At 39.3% G+C, this 27,483-nt stretch overlaps 1 protein-coding gene across 1 annotated transcript in view; it reads left to right on the top strand.

The window, feature by feature from the left end:
* Window positions 1-2,439: 2,439 nt before the first annotated feature.
* The window catches only part of IYO (RPAP1-like, carboxy-terminal protein), a 40,856-nt gene continuing 15,812 nt past the window's right edge, over window positions 2,440-27,483 (top strand). Inside the window, 4 exon segments of the mRNA XM_089144748.1 lie at window positions 2,440-2,848; window positions 3,006-4,164; window positions 8,024-8,151; window positions 16,210-16,397. Coding sequence (XP_089000874.1) covers window positions 2,597-2,848; window positions 3,006-4,164; window positions 8,024-8,151; window positions 16,210-16,397 — 1,727 coding nt within the window. The 5' untranslated portion in view covers window positions 2,440-2,596.

Raw genomic sequence — 27,483 nt, 5'->3', positions numbered from 1 at the left:
TGGACATGAGTAAAGCATATGATCGTCTTGAATGGTCATTTGTTTCTCATACTCTCTTGGCTTATGGGTTTCCACCAAGATGGATTGAATGGATCATTTGTTCTGCATCACATCACTTCAATATTCTATCCTTTTAAATGGCTCTCCGCTCCCGTACTTCAAACCAACCAGGGGCCTTCGTCAAGGGGATCCATTATCTTCTTATATTTTTGTATTGTGTGTTGAAGTACTTACGTCTCATCTTGAAGTAGCACTGCAAGCTAAATGCTTAAAGGGCATACAACTTTCAAGGGGTGGTCAGAGGCTTTCGCATCTTGACTTCGCTAATGATTTGATTTTGTTTAGACAAGCTACTAAGAACGAAGCATCGCAGTTTCACCGCATAATACAAAACTATTGCCTCGAGTCGGGTCAACAACTGAATCTTACCAAGACACGAGCTCACTATAGTCCCAGTACTTGTGCTTCAACCAAGAGGGAGCTGTCTACCACATTCCATATAACGCCTACCTCAGAGTTGGATGTGTATCTCAAAATACCGTTAATTCTAGGTAAACTCAAGAAGAAGCACTGCTCCACCTTGCTCCAAAGGGTAAATGCTAGGCTACAAAATTGGCGAGCTCAAGTTCTATCAAAAGCAGGTCGCACCATGTTGATCCAATCTACCTTCACTGCTCTACCCTCCTAATGTATGTCTTGTTTCAAACTCCCCTCTTCGATGATTGACATGATGGAACAAGCATCTCGTACCTTCTTCTGGTCATCAGGGTCAAGGCAAAAGGTGCACACGGTGGATTGGGCCACTATATGTTCACCAAAACTTCAGGGAGGGTTAAACATCAAGAATTTGCATAAACTTAATCTAGCTCTTCTGTCTCGGAAGGCATGGGAATTGGTTCAACCATCTTCTTCTCTATAGAGTAAATTAATGAAGGACAAGTACTTCCCAACCACAAGTTTTCTGGAAGCTCCTGTCGGCTCTTCAACTTCATGGGGGTGGAAATCTTTGCTTCAATTTAGGCCGATAATCATGGAAGGGTTGTTTAAACAAGTTGGCACAGGTCATGACATCAATTCTTGGACAAATCCTTGGATACCAAATATTAGAAGGGATAACGGATGTTTCCATTCACTACCCTAGCTCCAAAAAAAGTCTCCAGCTTTATCCATCCTATCTCTCGAAGGTGGGATCGGTCGATGGTACAAAAATGGTGGTCACCAGAGATAGCACAAATTAGTATAAACATTCCCCTTCCCACCCAACCTGTAGAAGATCGCCTAATCTGGAGGGTGACTACATCCGGGGAATTTACTGTCAAATCGGCATATGGATTGCAAGACTCAAAGCAGGTATCAGGTATAGAACAAGCATCTAGTGCACACTGGAAAATATTGTGGAAATCACAATTAATACCAAGGGTTTTACATTTTGCATGGAAAGTTATGCAACAAAAGCTACCTACTGCAGATCTCCTTCTCAGTAGGGGATGCAATATCACGGCCTTATGCATGTTTTGTGGCCAACAAGATGGTACAGTGGATCACATTTTTCTACAGTGCCAATACACACAGAGAGTTTGGAGTGAGTTGGCCCTCCCAAGCTTGAATCAAGCTATGTGTCTTGAATCTCACCTGTGCACACTCTTACACAAATACTCCCACTCAGACATTCACAAGGCTCTTAGTTTGTGAATTATCCTCAGTTTCTGGCAGTTGTGGCGTTGTTACACTACTTTTGATTGATAATCCTGCACTATCCTTGCCAGCACAACTATCGGGGGCAATTGGGAGATCCTGGAGTTTCTTCTTCACAGACCAGGTTCAATGTCTGAATCCAAGACAGGGGAACACTTACCTTATACGTTGGCTACCTCCAAAGCATCCTTATATAAAGGTAAATGTTGATGGTTCTTCATTTACTGATAAAAAACTCTCAGGCTTCGGTGGCTTAGCTCGAAACGCTCAAGGTAAGTTCATATTTGCCTTTGGAGAAGGGTGTGGCTGAAGCTCTAGCCATTCAAAAAGCCCTCTTTTCACATGTGCTTATAGAAAGTGACAACCAAGCACTAGTGCATATGCTCCAAATGTCAACAACTTTTCCATGAAAGGTGTATCACATCCTTAATGATGTCCATGACAAAATGGCTGTGTTTGAAGGGATTTGTTTCTCTCATGTTCATAGGAAGGCAAATTTCCTGCAGATACAATAGCCAAGCAGGCGGCATTGACGCAAGACTACTTTCTATCCTTCTTTGTCCCAACTTATTTGGTTTGGCCTCTCCTATTAGATTCATTAGGTTGTAATATCCCTAGGGGCATGTCCCCATATATCCCTATTCTAATCAATGAGGTTTGCTTTCATTAAAAAAAAAAAAAAAAAAAAGCATACTTTAAAGCTTGGGCACAGTTATGAAGTCGAATTCCCTGAATCGGCTTTTGTCGAGGGAATGGAATATATTAAATGACAAATATCGGGAAGCCTTGCGGTAATCGGCAGCGTATAATTCTGCTCCTGCCGCTTTCAAAGATCCCTCGCAATTCCGAACTTCATATGTAAACTGTAAAGGTTTGTTTAATTTCCTTTGTGAAGTGAACCATGGAGAAGTCGAGCAACGCCAGCAGCAGCAGCTCTAACAGAAAGGGTTTATCAATCCGAAATCTTCCAGGAATCTCGTGCAGCAAAATGGAGGGAGAAGGTGATATTTCATGCCTTGTCGGAAGCATAGTCGAAAAGGGTTTCTCCTCTGGCACCACCAAACCCAGTAGCAACAACTCTCTTGGCCCCTCTTTTCTCTTTCGTCCCACTGTTCTTCCTTTCCCTGTCGCTCGCCATCGCGCGCATGGTCCTGTAAGCACTTCCTCTCCTTCTTTGTCTCTCTCGCTCTTTTGTCTCTGGATTCCGAGTTAATCACTATATGAAAGTTGTAGTTCCAATCTCTGCTTATTTTCTCGGTCATAACATCTTGAATGATCTTTAACAGATGATTTGATTACTGTTTTTGCAGCACTGGGCTCCGTTGGTTAGCCAAGTGCAAAATGATGATGATTTAGATGATGACAATGAAGATAGAGATGAGACTAATTTTGATCCTATATCGGCTTTTGCCAACCCTATACAGAAGAAACAGAAGAAAAGTTTGAATTTCGGCAGGTGGAGAGAACTAGTAAAGGAAACTGACGTATCTACTGCTACCCAAATCAATGGAATGGATAAACCTGTTAGGGTAGGGAGTGGGAAACCAGATGGGAAAAGAGGGAACAGCAAAATTATAGATAAAATGGATAACTTGCTTCACAAACCTGCCCTTGTAATGGCAGAGAGTGAACTTCCTGAAAACTCAAATAGGTCATCTCTTCCACGGGAAGACGATGGTTCTACAATTACCCACGAAAAGAATAAGGGGGGACCAACCTGTTTGGAGCATGAAAAGGAGAATGGGGGAACTGAAGAGATTGAAAGTGGAGAAAAGATTAGTGTCCTGGTTGACACATCCACCAATACAAAAATGGAGGAGGAAAAGCAATGCAATTTAATAGAGTCTGAGATTAATAGTGGGGTTGCCGTTAAAGCTGATTCAAATTCAGGTTTTCCAGGATCAACATCCACAGTGGATAATCTGAAATTTTCACCTAATCCAGAAGACATTCTATGTGAGGGACCCAGGTCCATTGATGGCAATTCTGAAAATGGGCAAGGATTTATGTCTGTTGAGAGTCAAATTGATGCTGAGAACCGTGTAAGGTTGCAGAATATGTCTGCTACTGAGATTGCTGAAGCACAGGCTGAGATAATGGGGAAAATGAAGCCTGAATTAGTGGGGGTGCTAAAAAAGCGTGGGCAGAACAAATTGCAGAAGCAAAAAACTGTGACATCAGATCTGGATAGTAGTTGCCAACTTAGTACTCTAAAAGATGAGAATCATTTGGAGAACTCCCCAAAAGGATCTTCACAATCTGAAGCTGGTGAAAAATTCCATATTTTGAAAGAAACAGCTGGCAAGGATAAACAGGAGGGTCATGTTAATGGTGGTTTCTTGCAGATGTTAAGCACCCGAAATAGCTCGTGGAGAGCGTGGAGTGAGAGAGTTGAATCAGTCAGGACTTTGAGGTTTTCCTTGGATGGTACTATTTTGGAAAATGACTCTATCCAATTGTCTAAGACTGGTAAGAAGTGTATTCTTAAATTTAATTGTGTTAGTCACTAAGTCTTCTTCTCTTTTGCTACTTTATTATTGAGTTTGTTGGTTGAACTTCAGTTACTATGTGCTTGCAAATATTATTTCTTCTTTCTTTGTTAGTCCTGTCTTGGTTTTACATATATATTCTTTTATATTCCGTGTTTTTTTCTCTTGTGCTGAGCTTCTTCCTATGTTTTTAGTCTTTGGTTTTTTTGTCCTCATGTATTTATCATCCTGATTCAACTTTTTTGACAGTGTCCAATATTATAAATGAAAAAAATTATCTGATGCCCACAGGTGGAATTGTTGCTTGTCATTCTGGCTGATATCGTATTGATCGTTACTCTGCAATATTATTATGAAGTTTGAACAAAACACCTTGAATCTTTAAAAAACGACTAGAATCTTTAAAAAACGAATATCAAAATCCTGCATTGACAAAAAGTGAGGTCTATAAAGGACGGTGAAAGGTTGGACCATAATTTTTTATGCACAATCCTTGCTCTGAGAGATGGTTGGATTGGATAAGTTTGGGTCAGGATGCTCCAATTACAAATGGTGGTTTAAGTAGCAGAATAAGCCATTCAAATGGTCAGGGTTTTCCTTTAAACTTGACTGACTGAAATGATTGAAGTATTCAGCCAAGGTTACTGCATGTTATGTGTAAGCTTATGTGATTGGTTTCAAAGAGTTATAAAGAGAAGGATAGTGTTGATACACATTTACTAATATTTATTGGCCCCTGGATTGATGGGCTGATTGGTAATGAAAAAAAAAAAAAAAAAAATTTCTCAGAAATGGATTAAAATTTAAATGTGGAATCTAAAGAGAACCTTGTATCAACCCAGCTTCTACTCAGAAGTTCACACTTATTCTAGGATCATCAATTTCGTTATATGTCCTAAGGTTTCAGTTGACTTACAAATCCTAAATTGGATTCAGAAGTCCAAGAGTAGTTCTGGATCCCAAGCAGATCAGAACTTAATCTGAATAAAACTGGGAATGGATGAGATTTTATTTGATAATATCTAGTTGGTTAGAAGAAACATGTAGAAGCTGAACAATGAAAAAGCTAGTTAACAATCTGACTTAATTGTTTTGATAGTTGATACACACTGTCCTATACATTGCAATAGAAGTTCTGAATCATTGAAGAAAAGAAAGATACACAAGAAAATAAGAGTACAAGCATTTCACATAAACAATTTCAGTCTGATTGTCCAGTCCAATAAAAAGAGACATTTTTTTAATCTAAATAGGAATATTCATTCCAAATGCTATGCAATAAGTTGATTATATTGAATAATTAAATCACTGTAAACTCCTGACTTACCAAATGGTCATCAAAGTTCTAAATAAGTAGATAATTGACATTCTAGAAACCTACTGAGATTAGTGCTAACCTAGTCATAGTTGTTGTGTTGCCAACCGGCAAGGCAGTGGAGCCCATGATGTCTTGGTTGGGACTGAGGCACCAAAGTGGGTGCTGTAATATTACATTCCAGACCAGATTGTATGCTAATTATACTACTTTCTTCTTCCTCTATATTATATGACTTCATGTCTTTATTCCTTGAGGTTTGATGCAACCAGAAGCTTTTAGTGTCAAAGACTACCTTAAGTTAACAAATATGAACCTAGTAATCTCTAAGGTTCGAAACAGGTGGAAAGATGTCAAGCCTGGGTAGACTTTAAAATGCCATATTTATTTGAACACATTAATTGAAGGAAAGTACATATAAGCACTTTTAACTGGAAGGCTATTCTATTCAGTCATCACAAACACTTTGAGTGGAGCCTTTTGTGATTCAAGGCTAAGAATCTTTGCTTGGCATGGTCCTACAGTTTTGGGCTTATTGGTTGCCCATGTATTTAATGGGTGTTGCATAGTTGAAGTCTTGAAAGCTGCCCTGGAGTGTGTAGATGGAAGGGAATATTCTTATACAGCAGCTTACCTTCTGCAAGCAAACATGCATAAAAAGGGCAAACCTGGTGCTGAAGGCTTCCATGCAAGCATAGCCCAGAGGGGCAATTATCTATGCAGCCTTACGGCCCTTACCCCAACAATTCCCCAAAAACTTATGCTGAGAGGCTATCTCAGTGTGGAACAAACTTGCATTTATAGCCAACTATTGAGTTGCTGATACCATTGGGTTGGCTTCACTCAGAAGCCTCTTGGGTTTGCCTCTTGGCCTCGGTTAAACATTGTTAACAATTTTTTTGGGTTGTGAAATGTTTTTGATTAATCCACATCTAGCCCTTATTATTAAACTTGTGGTTTTAGCCTTGCTTATATGAAAATTATGTTACACGAGAGTGGCTCTATGATTGGGTACATGTATGTGTTGAGTACTTACCATCTCTCCCTCCAAAACCTGGGCTCGCAGGGCCCAGTGCCTTTGGAAGGGGTTAGTCTTCTTCTTCTTCTTTTCCATAGCCATGTCCAAGTCTCTACCATATGGTGGATGCTAATTACATAGTCATTTTCTTTTGGAGTTATTTACCCCTCAAAATGAGATGAAGAATCTAGCCATCACATTGATCTGTTGCTGATGAATTCAGACTAGGTTAATGAATCCAACCCATCATTATGTGCTTTGTGCTGATTTTCTTGGATATGTTACTGATCATTTGTGCTAGCTGTATACCATTTTAGTTCTCATGGTATTGAAAAAAGGTTTCATTCTTTGCCTGGCTTTGGTTAAAGCTAGGGATTTTGAGTGTCTTACATGTCTGCAAGGATTGGAATCTCATTTTCGAGGTCGGTTACGACCAGGCCAAAAACTGAGATATGCTGATTTCAGTCGGAGAACATTTCGACCCCAGTTTCTACAGCAGGTTTTGACCCTTATATGATGTGTTTTTCATTTGGTTTCTTGCCTTCTACCTATTAAAAGCATAATGAACACAATGGAGCTGGTGTTTTGCTAAAAGAAACCACTGAAAAGTTATCATTCAAGCATACTAACACATGAGAGGTTTTGAGAAATACAAATTTTGTAAAGCTGAACAAACTGTATTGCATACATGAATTGTTTGATAGAAAATTACACATACAACAAAATCCAATAACTAAAAACAAGGTCCTCATCTTCAGTTCCGAGTTGGGTGCTTGGTTGTAATTGGTGGATCGATCCCCTGTCTCTAGTAGTACTTTGAATACTTGATGAAAGCTTCCCATGATATCAACATAATGTAGATATCCCCCCTATGAAATTGTCATGAGGAAAGTACTCCATAAGACACCTGCTCAAGCCATCAACAAAGCAAAAATCAAGACCATTCGAACCATTAACAAAGCAAAAGTAAAAAAAAAAAAGGGAAGTTTGTAACACCCCTTGCAAGAATCTTCCAAAATCCCCAAAGGAGGAGCAAGTGATGTGATTGAAGGCAAAAGAGTTTCTAATTAGGGTGAAAAAGAGTTTGAAATCATAGAAAGCCAGCAGAAACATGTTTTGGGGGTTGAAACTCAAAGGGCGAAATCTGGCGGAAGCTGTCAAAACCATTGAAATCTTGCAAGTTTCAAGTTTTCGACTCAGGTTGAAACCTAGTACTTTTTCAATTCCACCCAATGTTGTCTCGGTTTTTTCATAAATCAAAATTTCAGTGGTTTAGACCGAAATTTATATCATGCATGATGTCTGCACTTTGCATTTAAGTAGGCAGATTTTGTAATTTTCATGTATTCAGCATCTATTATCCTTGAAAATGTGACAAATAGGTCTGGTTAAGGCTGTGCACATTTGAACCTCCCCCCAATCCTGCTAAAAGTGGGAGCCTTGTGCATTGGGTATTACACTTTTTTTTTTTGCTTTGGTTTTCAAACCTTCCTTTTCATCTTGTAGGTGATACCCCGAATCGTGGTCAGCTAAGTGCTGATAATGTCACTGAACGTGATTTCTTGCGAACTGAAGGGGATCCTGCTGCTTTGGGGTACACAGTTAAGGAAGCAATAGCGATGACAAGAAGCATGGTAAGTTTAGATGCATCCTTCACTCACGGTATAATTGTGCTTTTCTTAAGCAACTAGGAAATATTTTAAATGTTACTGTCACTTTACCAGCTTATAGGTGGGACATGGTGGACGATTGTTTTCATCAAAATGCTAGTATCCTTGATTTAAATATAGAATCATATTACTGCATTCATTATCAGATGGTAGCTTCTAGTGGATGTGTAATATTCCTTCCATTTGTAGTCTAGCCATTTATGTTGGTTGCTGCATACCTGTTGAAGAGAGGTTGGAGCTAATTTATTTGGTTCAGCAGAGATCTGAGATTGTCTTGGAACTTAGTGGGATGATGATGTAGACAATTAGAAAGATGAGCTTCAAAGATTGAAAAAGCATTAAAGCTGGGGGATATATATATATTTCTAAAATAGGACTCTGTTTGGGGGTGGGAGTATCATTAAACTGTTTATGGTTCCTTTTTAGTGGCTGGTGATTTTTCAATATTGGTGGGGTATTTTTCGTTTGGAGGAGGGGTTGTGGTGGTTTTTTGCTTTTTGTTGTTGTTGTTTTTTTTTTTTTTTTTTTTTTTTTTTTTTGGTTGGGGGGGGGGGTGGTGTTCCCGTTCTGGGCAGGTTTCATAATCTTGGTCTATCTTTGCTGGAGTTCTTATACAGCATTTCAGCAGAAGAAAGAAGAGAGTGAAGAGCTCTTAAGGCAGCCTGACGACCAAGATTTGTATGCTTATGTGAACCTATTTTGTGGTTCAAAAATTGAACCTGTGGTTGTTTGGTTCATATCTGGTTCACCCAGAAAGTCTCCAAAATGTGGGTTGCTTGTTGACTTCTGTTTCATTATTTATGATGTTAGTTTGCTGGATTGGGGACACGAAGGCAAACCTTAGTTTGGATATTTTTTTGGTGGTTTGGTCTAGTTAATAGTCTCTTTTTAACCTGTGATAGGGAGGGATTTTGTTTCCTGTTTTGGGTTCGTTTCAGTGTTAGTGAAGTTCTCTACTTCCAAATACAGCCAGTGTCTGAGAACAGTTCAGAATGTTATTTATTCTCTCTTTCTGGTCAGTTTTATGAATATATAATGGGGCTAATTATTCCACCCCATGAGTTATGAATGGTGTTGGCTTTTAGCCCTTTAGATATGCTCTGAGATGCAGTGAAGCATTTATGGGATATGAAGGCTTGGGGGGGATGCCAACCCTGAGGATCAGGTAGGATCTCTGATTCACATTCTTTCTTTCCTCCATCCCATTAGCTTTAACCAGTTAAACAGGTCAGGTTTCTTCTTTCTTACTCTGTACGTATCATTTTCTATCTCCGCTTTAGTTTCCTTTCCCAAGGAAGTTAATTCTAACCTGTATTCAATTTCTAAAATCAGAACTTCAAATTTAATTCTAATCCTGTTGCTAGTCTTACTTCTAAAAACGGTGATCAATGTGGGGCAGGATGCTGGTTATTTGGGTCATGGATAGGGTTTTCCAGTAATCTGGGATATGTTTGCTTCATTGATTCTATTCTGTGTCATAGATGAGTGAGGTATCAGACTCTAGGGTTATATTATTATTGGAATAACTGCCGAAGCAGAGTTTATCTGCCTTTACAATATTCCACAATGTATCATGGCCCTATTGATTCATCTTTTCCATTCCAATAAAAGGAGAGAGAAAAAAAGTGCTCCGCACTCTCTGGGGCCCAGAGAACAGATAGGCATGGGGAAGGGGATAAAGGGGGTTGGGTTATAAGCCCTCTGATTCTGTTTTCATATTTTAACATCTGGTTCTTGTTTGCTGATTAGTTTATCATGTAGTTCAGTTTCAAATTCAAACTTGATGGTGTAGTCTAAGTACAGATCTACTGTTCTTCCTGGATTTTCAGTTGCCTTATTTCAAGCAAGGATTTTTACATGTTCAAGAGTATGTCTGTCAAAAATAAATCTGCCTTTGAGGAATGTTCTCAAGCCTCATAATAAACCTCTGACCAGAATTCTAGGATGATCAGATATGTACTAAATTTGTTTCTGGAACCCTGAAGTTTAAACACTAAATGCCAATGATTGGTTCTATTCCTGCATTCCTGGTTTTCTAAATCCTATTCCTTAGGATATCAGAAACCTGTTAATTGGTGAATCCATCCCTCTTATGTCAAAACTTTCCAAGGCCCCGCTCAATCCACATTGAGAGGGATAAATTGAACAAATACGGTCGACCCCTATTGGGATGTACTGTTAAACCAAAATTGGGTTTTCTGCGAAGAACTATGGTAGAGTGGTTTATGAATGTCTTTGCATAGAGATGTGGCCAGTGTTAATTTAAGCAACCTTGACATGATCAGCCTTCAGAATTCTATAAATCAGTGGGATGAAGAAGTGGCCAACAAGGAAATAGCAAAGATCATATGGGCATCAGTTAAAGATTCATGGTAGAACCACTACCAGATGGAAGGAGATGGAGAAGTTGAAAACAAATATATTCCACCCATGTTTAGAGCCTGGCCAACATTTGATTGGGTAGTTAATCAGTTGAAGTGTGTGATGAACAGCTTGATGCATACATACATCTAATGCTCAAAGCTCAATGAAGATGGTGACAAGTGAGTTTTGCATTTCAGTCAGGTGAGCACCCTAGATTCAGAAGGAGCTTAATTGGTTCAGCATCTGTCAGAATACTCTTAATAGGCTTATTTATAGACCCACCAAAGTATGCAATACCCAAATATATAAGCAGGCGATTGTAAATAAATTAAAGTTGCAAAGGGGAATGGCCATGGTTGAGCGAGATCTCGCCCCTTCCAAAAACCGAGATCTTGGTCAAGATATGGTATTTTTTGGGCCAACTCGATGGCCCATCTCGGTGGGTTTTAGGGTCCAGGTTGGGTCTAAACTTGGTAGTTAACATAATTTAGGCCTTCTTAACACATTGGTGGCCTTGGATTTGTGAGAAAACAACTCTTAAGTATGATTTGTAAGTCCACCCATAGTGTAAAACCGAAATGCTGTGGGATTGGGGAATGCAAGGTTATACATGTAATATAAAACCTTTAAGGCATAAAAATGAAAATCAAGTGTATCAAATACATCAAATAACTTAAATGTCATCAAAATTCTATCCGTATGAGTATCACAATCTCGACTCTTGAGAATAGAATAATAAAATTATACAACCGTTAGAAGTTCTATATAAGTCCCTAAGTCATAAGTTCATAAGACAAGTAGGGAATGATTGATCTTTCTTTGGTGTTGTAGATGTGCTAGGAGTGGTTGCAAGTGAAAATCTAGCTGAAATCCGCAAAAAATGGGGCAAAAATTGAGAGTCCCAGCAAGATATGGCGAGATCTGGGGTAAGATATGGTGAAATATAGCAAGATATGGCGAGATCTCGAGTGAGATAAACCATTTCGCAAAACTTGACTCCCATCTCGTCTCAACTAACCAAAAAAGCGAGATATCCCACCATGACAATATGGTAAATAATCAGGATTATAAAGGGGTTCCTTTGAATGTTCAAATGGTGGATGTGAAATAGGACACAATTATATTAATGGGCTACCAAAAAAAACAAAAAATTTTGAGGGTAAGGCTGCTTAGGAAATTGTCCCTCGGACTGCTTGTGCAGAAGTCTGTTGTCACTGGTTCACCCTTTTTCTTTTTCTCTTTATGGGCACGGCTTTGAAAACAATTGTGAATTTTGGACAGGGTTAGAAGTTGAAGGATGAAGTTCATTGTATAGATGGAAAGCGAGAGTATGTGAGTGAGAATGGATAACTGCCTCTTCGGTGCCACCACCTCCTGAGGGGCTGCCACCTCCGACTTTCCTCCTTTCCCTTTTCTTAGGCCCTCTGACAACTTCCAGCCTCCTCCAGCTAGTGAGACTTGAGCTCTATCTTTGCTCAGCCCCACTCCTCTCTTGAAAATGGTCTCTCTGTTCACTTTGTCCCTCCCTCCCTTGACATGGACTCCAGAGTGGTTCTCTACCACTCTGGTCTCATGAACCCTGCAGCCTTCAGATGGTGCAGTTCTCTGATCAGGCACTTCGTGGGCAGCCAACCCCTATTGTCCATAGTCAAAGCTCTTCATAACCAAGCAATGGAAGCTAACAGGGGTCTGTAGACACTTACCTATTCAACAACGGTTTCTTCATGGTCAAATTATCCTCCAAAGAAAACAAACTTTAAGCCCTTGAAGGAGGTCCTTAGCATGTCAGTCAGAGGGGATCGTCGTCTGCTGCTACGTCATATCAACTTTAGCTCCATACCTGTCTTGATTTCCTTTCTGGGTCTCCCGCACTGCACTTCAGGTGCAAATCAGGCCTTTGTATAGTGGGTATTGTCATTGGTAAGCCTCTAGACTCCAATGATCACACCAATAAGTATGCAAGTTCTGTAACTTCCTATTTCAAAAGTCCTTTCTCTTATTCAATCTTGGTTCCCTTTCTTGTGTAAAAGCTATCAGGATTCTGTTACTGAACATCCTTTATATATATATATATATCATCTACTTGCTTGACAATCATTGCTTTTATAATGCTTTATCCACTGGCCAGTCCAACGCTGGAGTTGACTCTATCTTCACATTGCATGATGAGGACATTCCTCACTTTTCCTCCTCCATAATCGCAAATATATAGATTGTTTAGCATTTGCTTGGATTTTTGTGGAGAACACAGCAGTTGGAGCCCTTCCATAGTTCCATCTTCGATCTGCGTTTCAGATGATGAAGGTTTCTTCTTCATGCAACCTGTCATATATGAGTGGGTTCCACCCAAATCCTTGCCTGTTGAACTCTTTGGATATGATTCCAATTTCCAAGAAACACCATAGCCTTTTTACTGGAAGCTCTGTTCTTCCCTATGACTCATAGAATCTTGGTCTTGGACTCTCTTTTGACCTTCATAGCCAACTCCAAGAGTGCAATTCTTCCTTGTGCCATCCTCATTCTCCACCTCTCCCTCTTCATCTTGGCCATTGTAACACAGTCCTAGATTTGAATAATCACTCTAGGGACCTATCAGGATCTGTTATCAAGGGACGGGTTGAATTTACTGATTAAAACTATGGAAAATACCCATAAACAATAAATCTTATGGTGAAACCAAGAGAAAAATGGAAAAACAGGTATATTAGGTTAAGGATGGGGTAAGAGATCTTAAATTGTTAGGAAAAAATTACTGCCAACTTCAATCGCAAAGTCAATATCATCAGTAGTCCGCTCATCCCATATCAGAGACAACTTTTTGAAATATGTGTTTGGAGACTCATGCACGCCAGAATATTTGTTTACTAGTTGATGGGGAGAACCTTTTCACCATAGAATAGTAATGGAGATGCAAAAGAGAACCAAAAGAATTGGCTTGGCCTTGACACTGGAAGGTTTCAATTGAATCGAACACTGATTCCTTCAATCCAGCTGGGTTGCACTGCAAGGTATCAATTGAATCAAATACTGATTTCTTACAGCCGATTTGATGAAACAGGAGAAAAAAGAGAAGAAAAAAAGAGCAACTAAAAGCTTTTCATTAATAAAAACTTGTTTGCAGTGCTCACCTCTTTTACAACCTTATGTAAAAGACTCAGTAGTAGACTCTTATATTAATAAGGAAAGGCATAACCCAGTCCTTGACCTATGAGGTAACCCAAACTGGCTAGGAAACTCCATTACTGAAGGACACTGGCTCAAAGCAGAGTTCTAATCAAAGCCCAGCTAAGCATTAAAAGTTTGAACTACTGGTCATAGTTCATAGTTGTCACAGCGTCTAGCTGAGTCAAGGCAGTCAAAGGGGCAGAAATTTGAGGCGACACCAAAAAGTGACTTCATGTCATGTAGGCTACCAAGCCGATGCCAAGTGCCTAGGCGCCAACAAAGTGCCTGGATGCCAAGGTGCTGCCTAGTTACCTTGACAACTATGCACTTGTTGAATTGGTTCAATTAAAAAAAGCACCAAATAAAGTAGCGTATGGAACTAAAATGGCTAATCCTGTATGCAATCTAATTACGCATATGTTCTGCCAATAAAACTGGCCTCTTTACATAGAAAACCATGGATCAAAGGCTCGGCATGTGTAAAACCCAATCCTGGATGTATTTCTAGCCAAATAAAACTATTTTGGGGATAAATCTGCATGAACTGCATGAGAACTCTCATCTAGAATCCATAACTCAAATGTCCCAAAATCTCACTTGTTTCACTTAGTTACACATTGAAATGGGTAATCAATTCAAGCACTTTTTTCAAGTAGAATGATCCATTGAGTGCCTTCAAAAACCTCAAGTTTATTTTTTTTTCTTTGATCCCTTTTGGGGTTTTTTTTTTTGGGGGGGGTTGGGGGGGTGGGTGGTTTGTGGTTGTGATGATTCCATTTTAGTTCACCACCGAAAATGTCAGAGCATTTCAATCTTCAAAAAGGGTAAAGGTATTCGAGATACAAAACATTTTTCCATCCCAGGTCTTCAATCAATCTTCTAGGCCAATCAGATATGTTTTGAAGTTGTTCTGAAATGTCTCCTGAAAATTGGCTGGTTTCTATTGCTGGATTCAGGTTTTTGCTGTGTTTTCTAAGCCTTGTTGATGTAAACTGTTTCCAGGGGTTCTCAGGGCCTAAGGTTGTTTCCCCAAACCCTAGGACCCCTAGTTCGAACCAGGTATATTGTGGTAATTTTGCCCATTTTCGGGGTGTCCAGGTCTGGATCCCATTGAGTCCAGTTTGTTTTCTGGACCCTAGATCTAATTTTATTTTCTTATTTGAGTCCATATTTGGCAAGTTATTGAAGAGTCCTTGTTTGTGAAGGAACCAGTAGAGTTGTCATAGTTCTTGGAAGGAACCAACATCTGCTCTTCCAATTTGAATTGGAGTTTCTAGAGTAAGCTATGAAGGTTTCTTGTGCAAGTTAAAGTCCTAGCGAATTAGTAGTTTGAGTTAGAATTGGTTAGCCAGTTAGAGTTTTAAATGGTTTTCCAACGTTGAGTCCTTATATGATTTCTCTTTAGAGGCTGTAAATAAAGCCTCCAACCTCTGTAATTGCAAGTTGAATTGAATAAATTTCTGAGTTTGGAGGAAATCCACGTCATGGTCTTCTTTGAGGGCCACGATGGCTCTAAGACTTCTTCGTCAATTTCCGGCTTTGTTCTTCAAGCTCCAACAGCCATTCAACAACTACAGCAGCCTACCACCAATCCCAACTAAGTATAGCCCCTCCCCTCTCCCTTACCAGCCCCCTACTCCCTTTCTCCTAACCTGCCCACTACCCCAGCTCCACTCTAAAACCCTGTGACACCTTTTAGGACCCCTCCCCCTTCAGCCTGAGTTCATCCCATAGCTTCCCCTAACCCTAAACCCTAGATACAGCCCTTCCCTTCCTTTCTCTCTCTTTTCTTCTTCTCTAACCTGCACAAGCTTAGGGAAACCAGAAAACCTAAAGTGCAGAATTTTACCTAACCCTAGAACACCCATATGTCTCAAACCCAACTCCAGTCACCTCACCCTCTTAGGATAGCTTCCCCATTCCCTCTCCCACACTCAATCCCAATCTCAGCCCAATCCAAGAATCCCAAACCCTCTAGGACTCTTCAAACATATCCTGAACGAACTAGGACAGACTTAAACCAGCTAGGACTAACCCGAAACTATAAAATAGCAACAACAGCCCTTTCAAAAGCGCCCTGACCTGAAACTAAACAACAGCAACCACTGAACCCCCCCCCCCCCCCACATCTTTCTTCCTAATCAAATAAACCCCTGAAACTTAAATCTAAACTAAATTACAGACCTGAAAGTACAATTACAGCATAATATTTACCCTTGAAACCTATGAAGTCTTTGCGTCTTTTAATTGTGTGCAGCATTCAGCTAAATTTCAGTTTATATAATCCACTATGCCCTCCTCTGGGGTGTGAAATTTAAAAATTTGTAGTTTTTAAATTCTTGTTTTAATCTTCCTTCTTCCATGATTTGCTGGTGGAAAATTATTCAATAGCTTAGTGCTGTTCTCTTTGCCTATTGAATTGAAAGACCTGGAAGAATTTGCAATACAATTTGTGATTCAGTTGTCTTGACCCTTCACGGATGTGGATTTCAGGTTCCAGCACAGCGAGCCATTGCATTACAGCTCCTTGGTGCAGTGCTCGATAATGCTTTGTGCAATTTGCAACGGAGTCAAGTTGGCTGTAACATGAGTGCGATCAACAATATTGAGAAAAATGTTGACTGGAAGGCTGTTTTGGCTTTTGCTCTTGGTCCAGAACCTGAGCTTGCTTTAGCACTAAGGTAAATCATAACTGAAAGCTTCTTTTCTTGTCGGTAGCCTATTGATCTGATTTCATATTTTAATCAGCTAATTGATCCAAGACCATTAAATCTCCACTGATTGTAAGTACTAAAGAGATACTGTGTCTGGGTAGAATACATATGAATTAGTGTTTCTTATAGTACCTGAAAAAACTATTGATCTTTATCCCCATCCCTCCTGTTTTAGTCCTTTGTTCTGGGAATTAGTTATATATTTTTTTTTCAATTTTCTTACGAAGGTTGAAGAGTGAAAATGCTTATTAGCGTGTGATGACGAAATTTATTTTAAGGAGGGGAGGATGTGATGCCCCGCATCTTTTTATATTATTATTTTATTATTATGTGTGAATGTGTTAGTCTTTAAGATTATTAAAGGATCCGATGATTGGTTTGATGGTTTAATCGAATGATTTGAGTGTAGTTAAATAATAACTTAAATAAGGCTAGATTCTAATTGATATTTTGGTCGAGACCGGATATCACTTGTGGGTCCCACAACGGTAAAATTTGACTGAACTGAAAACGAGGAAATGATCAGCATGATTTTCTGAACCCAGAGGTACTAATATTAGCACCTCAGAGTGGGCCTTGCGTAAGGTATTACAGCGGGCCCACAAGCCCATAATGAAGCCCATTGATCATTTAATTAAATATATTTTATATGTACGTTATATCTATCTATCTATCTATATATATATATATATATATATATATAATATTTAATCATTAACCGATTAGGGAGAGAGAGGAAGGGAGGAGGTGATATCTTTACCCCCACCTCCTACTTACGTGGTACTATGCTCACAAAAGGGACATGCATAAATGCATGAGGTTTTAAGTCATAATATCATAGGTTGGGTTTTAAGGTAAGATAGAAAAGAGAAAGTGAGGTGAAGTGGAGGTTGTGCGTGTAAGAACTAAGGAAGGAGAGAGAAAAGTGGAGTGAAGAAAATGTTGCAAAAAATTTAAGAGGAGAGAGGTGAAGTGGAGAGTCAAGGAGAGAGTTAATTTGAGAGTTTTTCTTTCTACGTGTAACTGGAGAATAAATACACAGGGAGAAGAAGTGATGAGCGTAAAGAGAGAGAAGAGACAAAACGTGCAGATAGAGAGAAAAGAGAGGTAAGAGAAAGGAAAGAGAGAGAATAGAGAGAATCTTAAAAGGTTGAAGGTTACCTGTGCATGGAAATGAAGTGGTGATGACAAAAATATAGAGAGAGAGAGAAGACAAGTGAGAGAAGAAGTGAAGATGTAAGAAAGGGAGAAGAAGTCATTAGAGGAAGTAAGAGGTGAGGTAGAGAGGAGAGAGAAAAGAAAGAGAAAAAGGAATAGTGGAGTGCGTGTAGGTGTAGACCATTAGTAAAGAAAGAGACAGAGAAGAGAATAGGAGAAAGGAGAAAGGAGTGGAGAAGAAGTGGAGAGAGAAGAGAAAATCAAGAGAGGAGAGAGAAGAAGACTGTGAGGAGGAGAGAGAAAAGGAAGAGGAGAGAGAAACTAGGAGAGAGAAAAAGGGGAAAATCTCCCGTTGGTTCCCACATATTTCGAAATAGCCAGTAATTATTCGAGGGTACAGGAGCAAGAGCGGATTTTAACGGAACCATGGTCAAAACACACATGCATGGAACAGGGACAGGTAAGTGATATTGACCAACCTATGTATGTTAAGTGGGTGATTCCATTTAGTAGACATGTAACATTCACATGATGACATGAAATCTATTTTATTTATTCGTTGATGCAAATTATGGAAAATGCATGATATGTCTTTGTGTATTGAACAAAAATGCATGGGATTGGATGACAGCTCAATGACTTGATTGAACTGCTTGAATTAGAATGCTGATAGTATTCTTGAACTGTTAATCATGAATTTGAAATGATGCTCATGCTTGTTAAATGTAGAATTATCAAGCTCTCATATTTAAATGATTGAATTGCATGAACTGTGTTTAGATGAGACTGAATGATGATTGAAATGAAAAAGATACATTGAGATAGATAGAGCATGGTAACACAATGCTGAATTGAATATGAAAAGAGTAAAAGAAAAAGAAATGAAAATGTAATGGCTTCTGTAAGTCCTGGTGCTTAATGTACCCAAATGGGAGGGCATGAAGCAAGACTGAAAAGTGAAAAGAACGAGTCAGTGCTGATGGCAAATCCACGAGGTGTACAAGGCCTTGTGCCTAGAAGCCACTTCGGTGGTGAAGAGACAGAAGCCACTTCGGTGGTAAAGAGAAATGTGCATCCTTTGGATTTGCCTAGGCTCAAGACTTTAATGTCAGATAACAGAAATGAAAATAAAGGAAAAGGAAAAAGGAAAAAGGAAAAAGAAAAGGAAAGGAAAAAGAAAAGAAGGAATAGGAATAGGAAAAGGATAAAGGAAAAGGAAAACGAAAGGAAAAATTGGATTATATGATGTTATATGATTTTGATGTGATTATTGATGCATGATGAACTGCCTGACTTAATTACATGGTTGTTTATATTGCTTACTGGGCCTCAAAGCTCATTATTGTAAATGTTGACAGGTACTCAGATTTATGATAAAGGCAAGGGTGTTGCCACCTGTTAATGCCTTTAAAGTTAAAGATGTAAACTCACATTCCTTTCGTTACGTTACGTTTGATGTTTGTATAGCTAGACTGTGAATATATATATTCTTTTGCAAATGTATGTTCTTGACTAGACATTGTTGAAAGGTCAAATGTAAACATGACAAGGCTTTAGACTGTGTACATATGTTTATGAGTCAAACTGTCAAACAGGTTGTTTGTTTGTTCTTGAGAATGTTTAGTTTAGCATTTTGTCTTAGTAGTTATAAACAGGTTGATAAAGGAAGGAACTGTCACGTGCCCTAGTTAAATGTCCATAATGTGGGCCCCACCAAGCATGTGAAAACTGGGGTCGTGACAGAGGTTATAATACACAAAATTGACTTAAAAGAGGAGTAGAGATAATGGAAGAAAATGTGGTGGGGAAAGATTTGAAGAGAGAGAGAGACCCTCCAAATACATGGGAAGTAGATCAAAACATGAAATCACATGTACAGTATCACAAGTCACAACCCATATTTGCTGCCTTGTGAGGTTTGTGAAAGCCAATAGCCATTCTCTCTTCTTCAGGAGAGATGCTGACACTCTTTAGTAAAGGAGAAGATCCTATGTCTATCGTTTTAGTTTTTGTGGTCTCTTCTTGATATTCATGATCAGAGTTTGTGGATTCTCTTTCGTATTGGCCGTGAAAGAAGGAAGCATGAAATGCCAACAGGCATCTATTATTGAATTCACCTGGCCTGCCATATTATTAACATCCAGGGCCAAAGTCATTCGATGGATAAGGTTCCAATCCCCAAAAGGGGCGATGTAATGTACTTTATCTGCTTTTTTAGGTGCTCCATGATCTTTTAGGTAGCTGTTACCATGTTTGTTTATGGGATACAATACCTGACATGCACCCTCGTTTTATCCTGGTCTTTCCTGCCTTTCTGGAGGGTTCACAACTTTGCTTCATTTGACAGTTAGCATATCCCTTCAACCAGAACCTTTATCTGGCTTGGATACTATAAGCTTCATCAGATGGTTCACCATAATGATTTTAATTGTGGTTACGGCCATAAGTAGCCGGATCCATCTCCACTCCATTTCGTATGTGTCTAAGGACCTGCATTGACTTTGATGATGTGTTATTTTTCCATCAGAACTGATGATGGGCCTATTAGGATGATCAAATGCAAATGAAAGCATGTATCATACAAGGACGTCGTCTCACTCAGAAAGCTGTGAGTCAAGTCAAATTGTTCTGATGCTGCTCTGTTGGCAATGAAGTTTGGTGTTTCACATTTATGCTCCCCCTCTTGGTAAGAAGGGCTGATCACGGGCAACTAGTGGGCTCTCTCTTAAGGTGAAAAGCTCTTTTCAAGCAGTGACAGAGAAGTGGTAGACATCTTGAGGAAGGGGTAGACGGAAATCAAAAAGGTAGTCTATCCATTCTAGCCTTCTAGGCTTAAAGCTCATTGCGAATGAACCTTGTTCCTAACCATTCATAAGGAGCAAGAAAAGGTCATAACGAGATGACTGAGGAGAAAGTCCTGAGCTTCCATCGTCGGCCCTTGTCATTAGACCACTGTCTATGCATGTATTTTCTGCCTGGACTCTGGAATCTTTTGCTTCTGGGGTCAAATTTCTATTGCTATAGGGCTCGCTGCCTAAAGCCAGTCTTGCCTTCGTCTTACCATATGAGCTAACCGAACACTAGCAATGTGCTGTTACTTAGAATAGCTTGCCTAGCCGACCTTAGTTGGCTGACGCTCGAGAACTAGCAAGAGTTCTTGGAACCCTGCACCCGCCTAGTAAATTCTCCTTTCCTTGATGAACAGATGAAATAAAGTCCAGGCTGGAACAAAAATCTCATTAGATGTGGAGCGCGATAAAATCATTTTTTTTTTACCCAAAGAAAAGAAGAAAAAAAGAAAAAGAAAAAAGGAGATGCTTTGCTTCTTCTAGAAAGATGGCCAGATGAAACCTTCTTTGATTTTCAGTCCAACATGGGGACTTGGTCGACTCATCAGACTGCAGGTTCAAATTCTGTCCCTGCCTAATCACTTAAGATGCTGGGAGATGCAGAGATGATAGACCAGTGAAAAGGGCTTTGGGATAAGAGATACTAAGAGCTTATGTTCAGCCTGATTACCTACATCTGCAAGAAGGCCAAATAGGGTTCAGGTTTTGCTTCCCTGCAGCTAGAACTGCTGTTCTGCAGGCACAGTTTAGTCTTTATAGCAGTAGTGTTGATGTAAACCATTTCTAGGGGCAGGACAGGCCCTAGGGTTGCTCCTTCAAACCCTATGGCCCCTAATTTCACCAGGGTATTTGGCCAGCTTTAAGTGCCTTTTTGGGTCTAGTTTTTTGGGCCAATTTTAGGGGCCCAACCCTAGTTACATCACTTTGAGTTCTTGAAACCCTGAACTCAAGATTTGTAATATCTCCCAATCAATCCATCCAAACCCTACCCAACTTGGAGGACGTCATTTACACCTATAACCGTACACTCGATCCAAATTACAGCTCCACCATCATCATCAAGCCTTGTCCCAACTAAATGGGGCCGGGTACATGGATCTTGCCTTCCAATCAGCTCTATTTAAGGCCATACTAGATACAAGGCCTAAGCTATGCATATCCTTTCTCACCACTTCTCTTAAGGTTATCTTAGGTCTGCCCCTAGCTCTTCTAATTCATTCTATCTGGATTATACCACTTCTCTGTATAGGGGCATTTATAGGCCTCCATTGAATGTGACCGTGCCAACTCAAATGACTTTCTTATAACTTATCACTTTTCAAAGCTACTCCAGACCAACTCTAATGTGATCATTCCTTATCTTATCTTTCCTAGTTTTGCCACTCATCCAACTTAGCATCATCTCTGCTACATTGAGTTTATCTATATGATTCTTTTTAATAATCCAACACTCTGCACCATACATCATAATTAATTGAATGACGGTCCTGAAGAATCTTCCTTTGAGCTTTAAAGGAATACGTCGATCACACAAGACCCCGGACGCACCTCTCCACTTCATCCACCCTATTTTAATTCATTGGGAATGTCATCCTCTATATAACCTTTTGTTATTTGTGATTGAACCAAGGCCCCTAAAACAATTGCTCTAAGGAACTCCTTGTCATCAAGTTTCACCACCTCATCGTTTGCCCAATCATGACCAAAGTTACAAACTAGATATTCTGTCTTCGTTCTACTTAGTTTATAATGTTTATAGCTTTTTTATTTCAAAGTTGCTCTCTATGATTCTAATGTGGTATTAATCCCTACTTGGCCTCATCTATCAACACAATATCATCAGCAAAATACATGCACCAAGGAACCTCATATTGAATGTCTTTGGTTAATTCATCCATTATAGATGCAAATAAATATGAGCTTTGCCCCCCCTTGGGCCCCGTGCCTTGCCCCCCCACTGTTCTTACACTTGTCGAACCATCATACATATCCTTAACTATGTCCATGTATTTACTTGCAACACCTCTTTTCTCTAAAATCCAAAATCCCCATCTCAAAGATTTTGTGCCATATCACCCCGTCTCAAGAAAAGCCTAGATAAGACTTTTCTTCCTATGTCTTTGTTTCAATCCGACATCAACCCATTGTGATCCATTCCTGATTACTGATGCCCCTTCACCACATACCATTACTGTTTTGATCTAAGTCCTGACCTGGTACTCCATTTGATATAGGCATGCCATACACCCTAAACAAATTGCCCCAGTTGCTTTATGTCACTAGCAGACTTTGAGTTGCTTTCTGATATGATTTCTCCCTCAGATTGTGGATTTTGAGTTGCTTGCTGGCTGATAAGATCTGTGAGATTGACCAGCCTGTTTGGTTGGTTTGGCAATTCCTTTCTATCAAACATCCACCTGTCTCCACGAGCAATATTCTAGGTGCTGAACGGCACAGCTTTCTTGTTGAATATTGCCTGGTGACACTTGTGATGGTTCCTTAGGATCCAATATTATCCATGTCCTCGTGGTGGATTTCATTTTACCAAGGATAATTAGAAGTTAACTCCCAACAATTTATGCATTGGAAAGACTGTTTCTTATTTTATGCTTACTTTTTATAAAGTAACATTGGAAACAAGTGAAAATGTGAAGTCAAAGGCCATTACTTGAATGCTACAGCAGCGAAGAACATTTTAGTTCTTGCCCTAGAAGAAAGTTGTCTTAAATGATCCCGTGAAAGGGTAGGCCCCTAAGTGAACTACTTCTTGTAGATGGTACAACGTTTTCTGTTTGCAGTTTACTCATTAGAGGAAACGAGTAGCTTACAGGAAAAAATGTCCTTCCCTTGAAGCTTTATGGCTAGGGTTGGGAGTTGGATGGGATGGAGCAATTAGTATGTGCTGACGAAGGTGCTTCAACCATGTAAAGTGTCTATTAGTTTGTAGAGCTTTTTAAAAGATCTTGTGGGCCTATTGTAGATATAAAGTCAACAATATTCTATCCTAGTGCTGGCATAATTTAGTTTTTATTTAGAAAGTATATTTTCTTTCATTGCAATAGAATCTTAGGTGGTTTCTGGATTTCAAGATGTTTCAACTTTGTTTTGTTTTCTGTAAGAGGAGTTTCTATATTGATTTTTGTCAACTCTAAACTTTCAAGATGGGGTTCCTTGATGTATGCTTTCAGCTGATGTTATTGTTTTGGTGGATGAGACACAAGCAAGGATTAATGCGAAGTTAAGAGTTACATAGATCAACTTTGGAAAGGTTTTAAGACAAGTAAAATGAAGACGGAGCATATTGGTATGCAAATTTGGTACACTAGGATGGATAATGACTTAATGAGGTGGTGAAAATTGATTTGAGGGAAACTGGGAGACTCTATAAAGTGATTAGTTTTAGGTATCTTGGCTTTACCCGTTTACTGTAAATAAAGAAGGTGACAAAGGAGATGTTAGTAGAGGATTAAATAGGATTGGTGAAGTGGAGAGGTGTGTTTGAAGTGTTGTGTGATTGGCATAGTCCTTTAGAACAACGGAAAATTTGGTAAGACAGTTATATGATCAGCTATGATTTATAGTGCTGAATGTTGGCAGTCAATAAATAAGCTCATATATTCAAGTTTGGTGTTGAGATGGATTAGTAGCAAGCTGGGAAGGATAAAGGAAGGAATTATCATGTTATGAATGGTTTTTGGGAGCAGCTCTAATACATGATAAGCCATGAGAAAGTCATTTGAGGTGGCAGGAATGATTTGATTCAGATCGGAAGACCTAAAAGAGTGAGGGGCAGACCCAATTGACCTTTGGATAGGTGGTGAGGTATAACATTCATAGCTTATATGTCATATCAATTATGACCTCAATTTGCTAGTTCTATGTATCCAACTCAAAGACATTAATAAAATACATGAAGCTAACTAGAGATTGACTATACTGCTTCCAACACGTAGTGGACTAAATGCCAGCTTGGAGTCTTGGACCCTTGGTCATGCTCGTCCAACTAGCCTAGTGCTATTGCATTGCTAAAGGTATGATTTGGTTTCTAGAACCTTTGATAGTACTCGATGGATCAACTTGTAGAAATACATAGAGAAGAGAGGGAGAAAGTAGAAGAAATACTCAAAGGAGGCATCACGTTGAACTATTGAAGTCCTCAAATCAATAAACATATATTAACAATAATGTCTACAACAGTTTCAAATATAATAGGAAAGAAAATCTCACAGAAATAAGCAACAAAGGCCTCTCCAGATTCGTGTTAGGTGTTAATGGCGCTAATTCCAAGAACATTGACCCCTTTTTGCCCTTATATCCTTATTCGAACACTCCCCTTCAAGGAGCTTATATGTTGATCATGTGTGGCTTGTTACAAATATATCCAACTCTTGTAACCCCCCAAAAGCATTGTAAACAAGTTTGCTAACTGCTCTTTAGTATGAATATGTTTGGGAGAAAGCAGTCCTTATTGCAGCTTCTCATGAACAATGTGGCTGTCAACTTCAATATGCTTCAGGCCTGCATAAAAGATAGGGTTAGACACTATATTTATAGTGGCCTAATCACACCACATTGACATGGCTGAATCATCAATGAAGCCAGGTTATCTAAGCAACAGTACCCGTTTTAACTCAGAAGTAACGTGTTTCATAGCCCAATATTCTTGACTCTACACTTGACCAAGTAACCGATGTTTACTTATTACTCTTCCAGTACACAAGTTTTTGCCAACAAAGGTACAATAACCGCGTTTTACCTTCTATCAACTGATGACTCAGTCCAGTCTGCATCTAGAAATCCTTTAACCCATCAAAATTATGTAAAGTAATCCACGTCCCGGAGCCTAATTAAGATACCTTAATATTCATACAACAATATCCCACTGAGATGTTCAAGGAGCTGACAGAAATTGATTCACAATGCTAATAGGAAAAGGCAATGTCAGGTCGAGTTACAGACAAATATCAGCTTACCTTGAGCCTCTAGCATTTCTCAAGATCATTGACAGTAACTCCATCATCTAGCATTAGTTTCAAATTTGGACCCAGGGGAGTTATCTAGAGGTTTAAAACCAAGCATTTTAGTTTCATGCAACAAATCACTTACATACTTCCATTGTGACAAAAAGATACTTTTCCTGGACTTGGCAACTTGCATACCCAAAAAGTACTTGACCTTTCCCAAATCTCAGTCTGAAACTACTATTGCAATTTGCAAGTATACTTTCAACTTTTCAACCCCCAGATAATCATATCTAGTTATGACAATATGCATTGAACCAGTCGCTTTCCTTTGATCCATGGCCACCCATTACCTCATCAAAATGATGTCATTTTCCCTTCTTATCATGTTGACTCTTCGAATATACCTATTTCTGTTTTTCTAAAGCAAGAGGAGTTTTATGCAGTGCCCTATCTCTCATGTTGTGTCTTATGATTCCTTTTCAACATCTTATCATGCAATTGTCTCTTCCTTGGCTTCTATTTCCTTTCCCAGACTTGACAGGATGCAATGCAAGATTCAAAATGGAAAAAAGAATGAAATTCTGGATCCTGTCTCTCTTCCGTGTGGCAAAGATCAGTGGGCTGTAAGTGTGTGTCACAGTAAAACAAGATGGAACAAATGTATTAGTATAAGGCCAGACTATTTGCAAATGGGTTCACTTAAAGATATGGATTGATTACCAAGAGACTGTTGTACTTGTTGTGAAGTTGAATGTTGTAAGGTTTATCTCTCATGTGTTTTCAACATGAGTTGGGATCTTGAAAATGCTTTCCTACATGGTGAATTGGAAAAGGAGGTATAAATGGATGTTCCCCAAGAATTCTCAGGTAAGGAAACCCACGGGAAGGTGTGCAAGCTGAAAGGTGCATTATATGGGCTGAAATATTCTAGAGTATGATTTGGGTGTTTTCACGAGGGTATGGTTACAGCAGGGTGTACTTAAAGTAATGTTGATCACACCTTGTTCATTAAGCAGCTTGGTGATCACATTATTGTTTCATTGTTTATGTTGATGACATGGTCATTACTGGGAGTAGCACAGTTTGAGATATCAAAGTTGAAATCCTACCTGGGCCAGGACTTTGATATCAAAGATTTGGGGCAGTGGCAGTGCTTCCTTCAAGTTGAAGTTGCTAGCTCTTCCGAGAGAATCTTCCTCTCTCAAAGGAAGTATATGATAGACCCCTCATATCTCGTGTGTATTCTCGCAAGCACAAGAAGAAAGCTGGATTTGGCGAACAACAGCTAGGGAAGGCAATCAAATATGGTCCTGAGAAGGAGGTTGCTGAATAGAGAAAGCAATCAGATCTGGTCCTGAGAAGGAGGTTGCTGAATAGAGAAAGCAATCAGATCTGGTCCTGAGAAGGAGGTTGCTGAATAGATAATGATTTGCAGAATATTGCAGAATATTTACTACTGAATAAGAGGGATTTGGGGACAGGCAGAATATTGTGAATGATTTGCAAAATATTTACTATTGAATAAGAGAGATTTGGGGACAGGCAGAATATTGCAGAATATTTACTACTGAATGAGAGAGATTTGGGGAGATTAAGGTTGATTAGGGGTTATAAATAGGGGTAAGATGTGAGTAGTAATTAAGGATTATTTATGTGAGTGTTTGGGCGGCCGTAGGCTGAGGGGCAACAATGTGCTGTGGGGGTGACTAGCACCATTGTAACCAGTTTATCATTGTTCATCGTTATTCTATCAATTAATTAATATCAATTTTGCATTCGATTCGTGGGTTCTTATTAAATTGGTCCCCTCCAACAGTCTCACCTTGTCCTCAAGGTGAAAATCAGGAAATTGGTTATTTGCCACGTTGTAGTCCTCCCAAGTATTTTACATGGTGGCAGTCCCTTCCACTTAAGCCACACTGCTAACACCCCTTGAGGAAAAATGTTGTTCCATAAATGCCCACGGGAGTTTTGCTTTGTCAATGGGTTATTTCCTAACTGGGCAATTATTGACAACACCCAAAGCAAAACTGTTGTGCTGGGCCTGAAATTAAAACTGGTAAGAGGCCCATAACTTAATTC

The sequence above is a fragment of the Hakea prostrata genome, chromosome 2 (genome assembly GCF_041222555.1).
Source record: "Hakea prostrata isolate BN-2017 chromosome 2, UWA_Hpros_2, whole genome shotgun sequence".
Classification (NCBI taxonomy): Eukaryota; Viridiplantae; Streptophyta; class Magnoliopsida; order Proteales; family Proteaceae; genus Hakea; species Hakea prostrata.
This window is presented reverse-complemented; position numbering and strand designations above follow the sequence as displayed.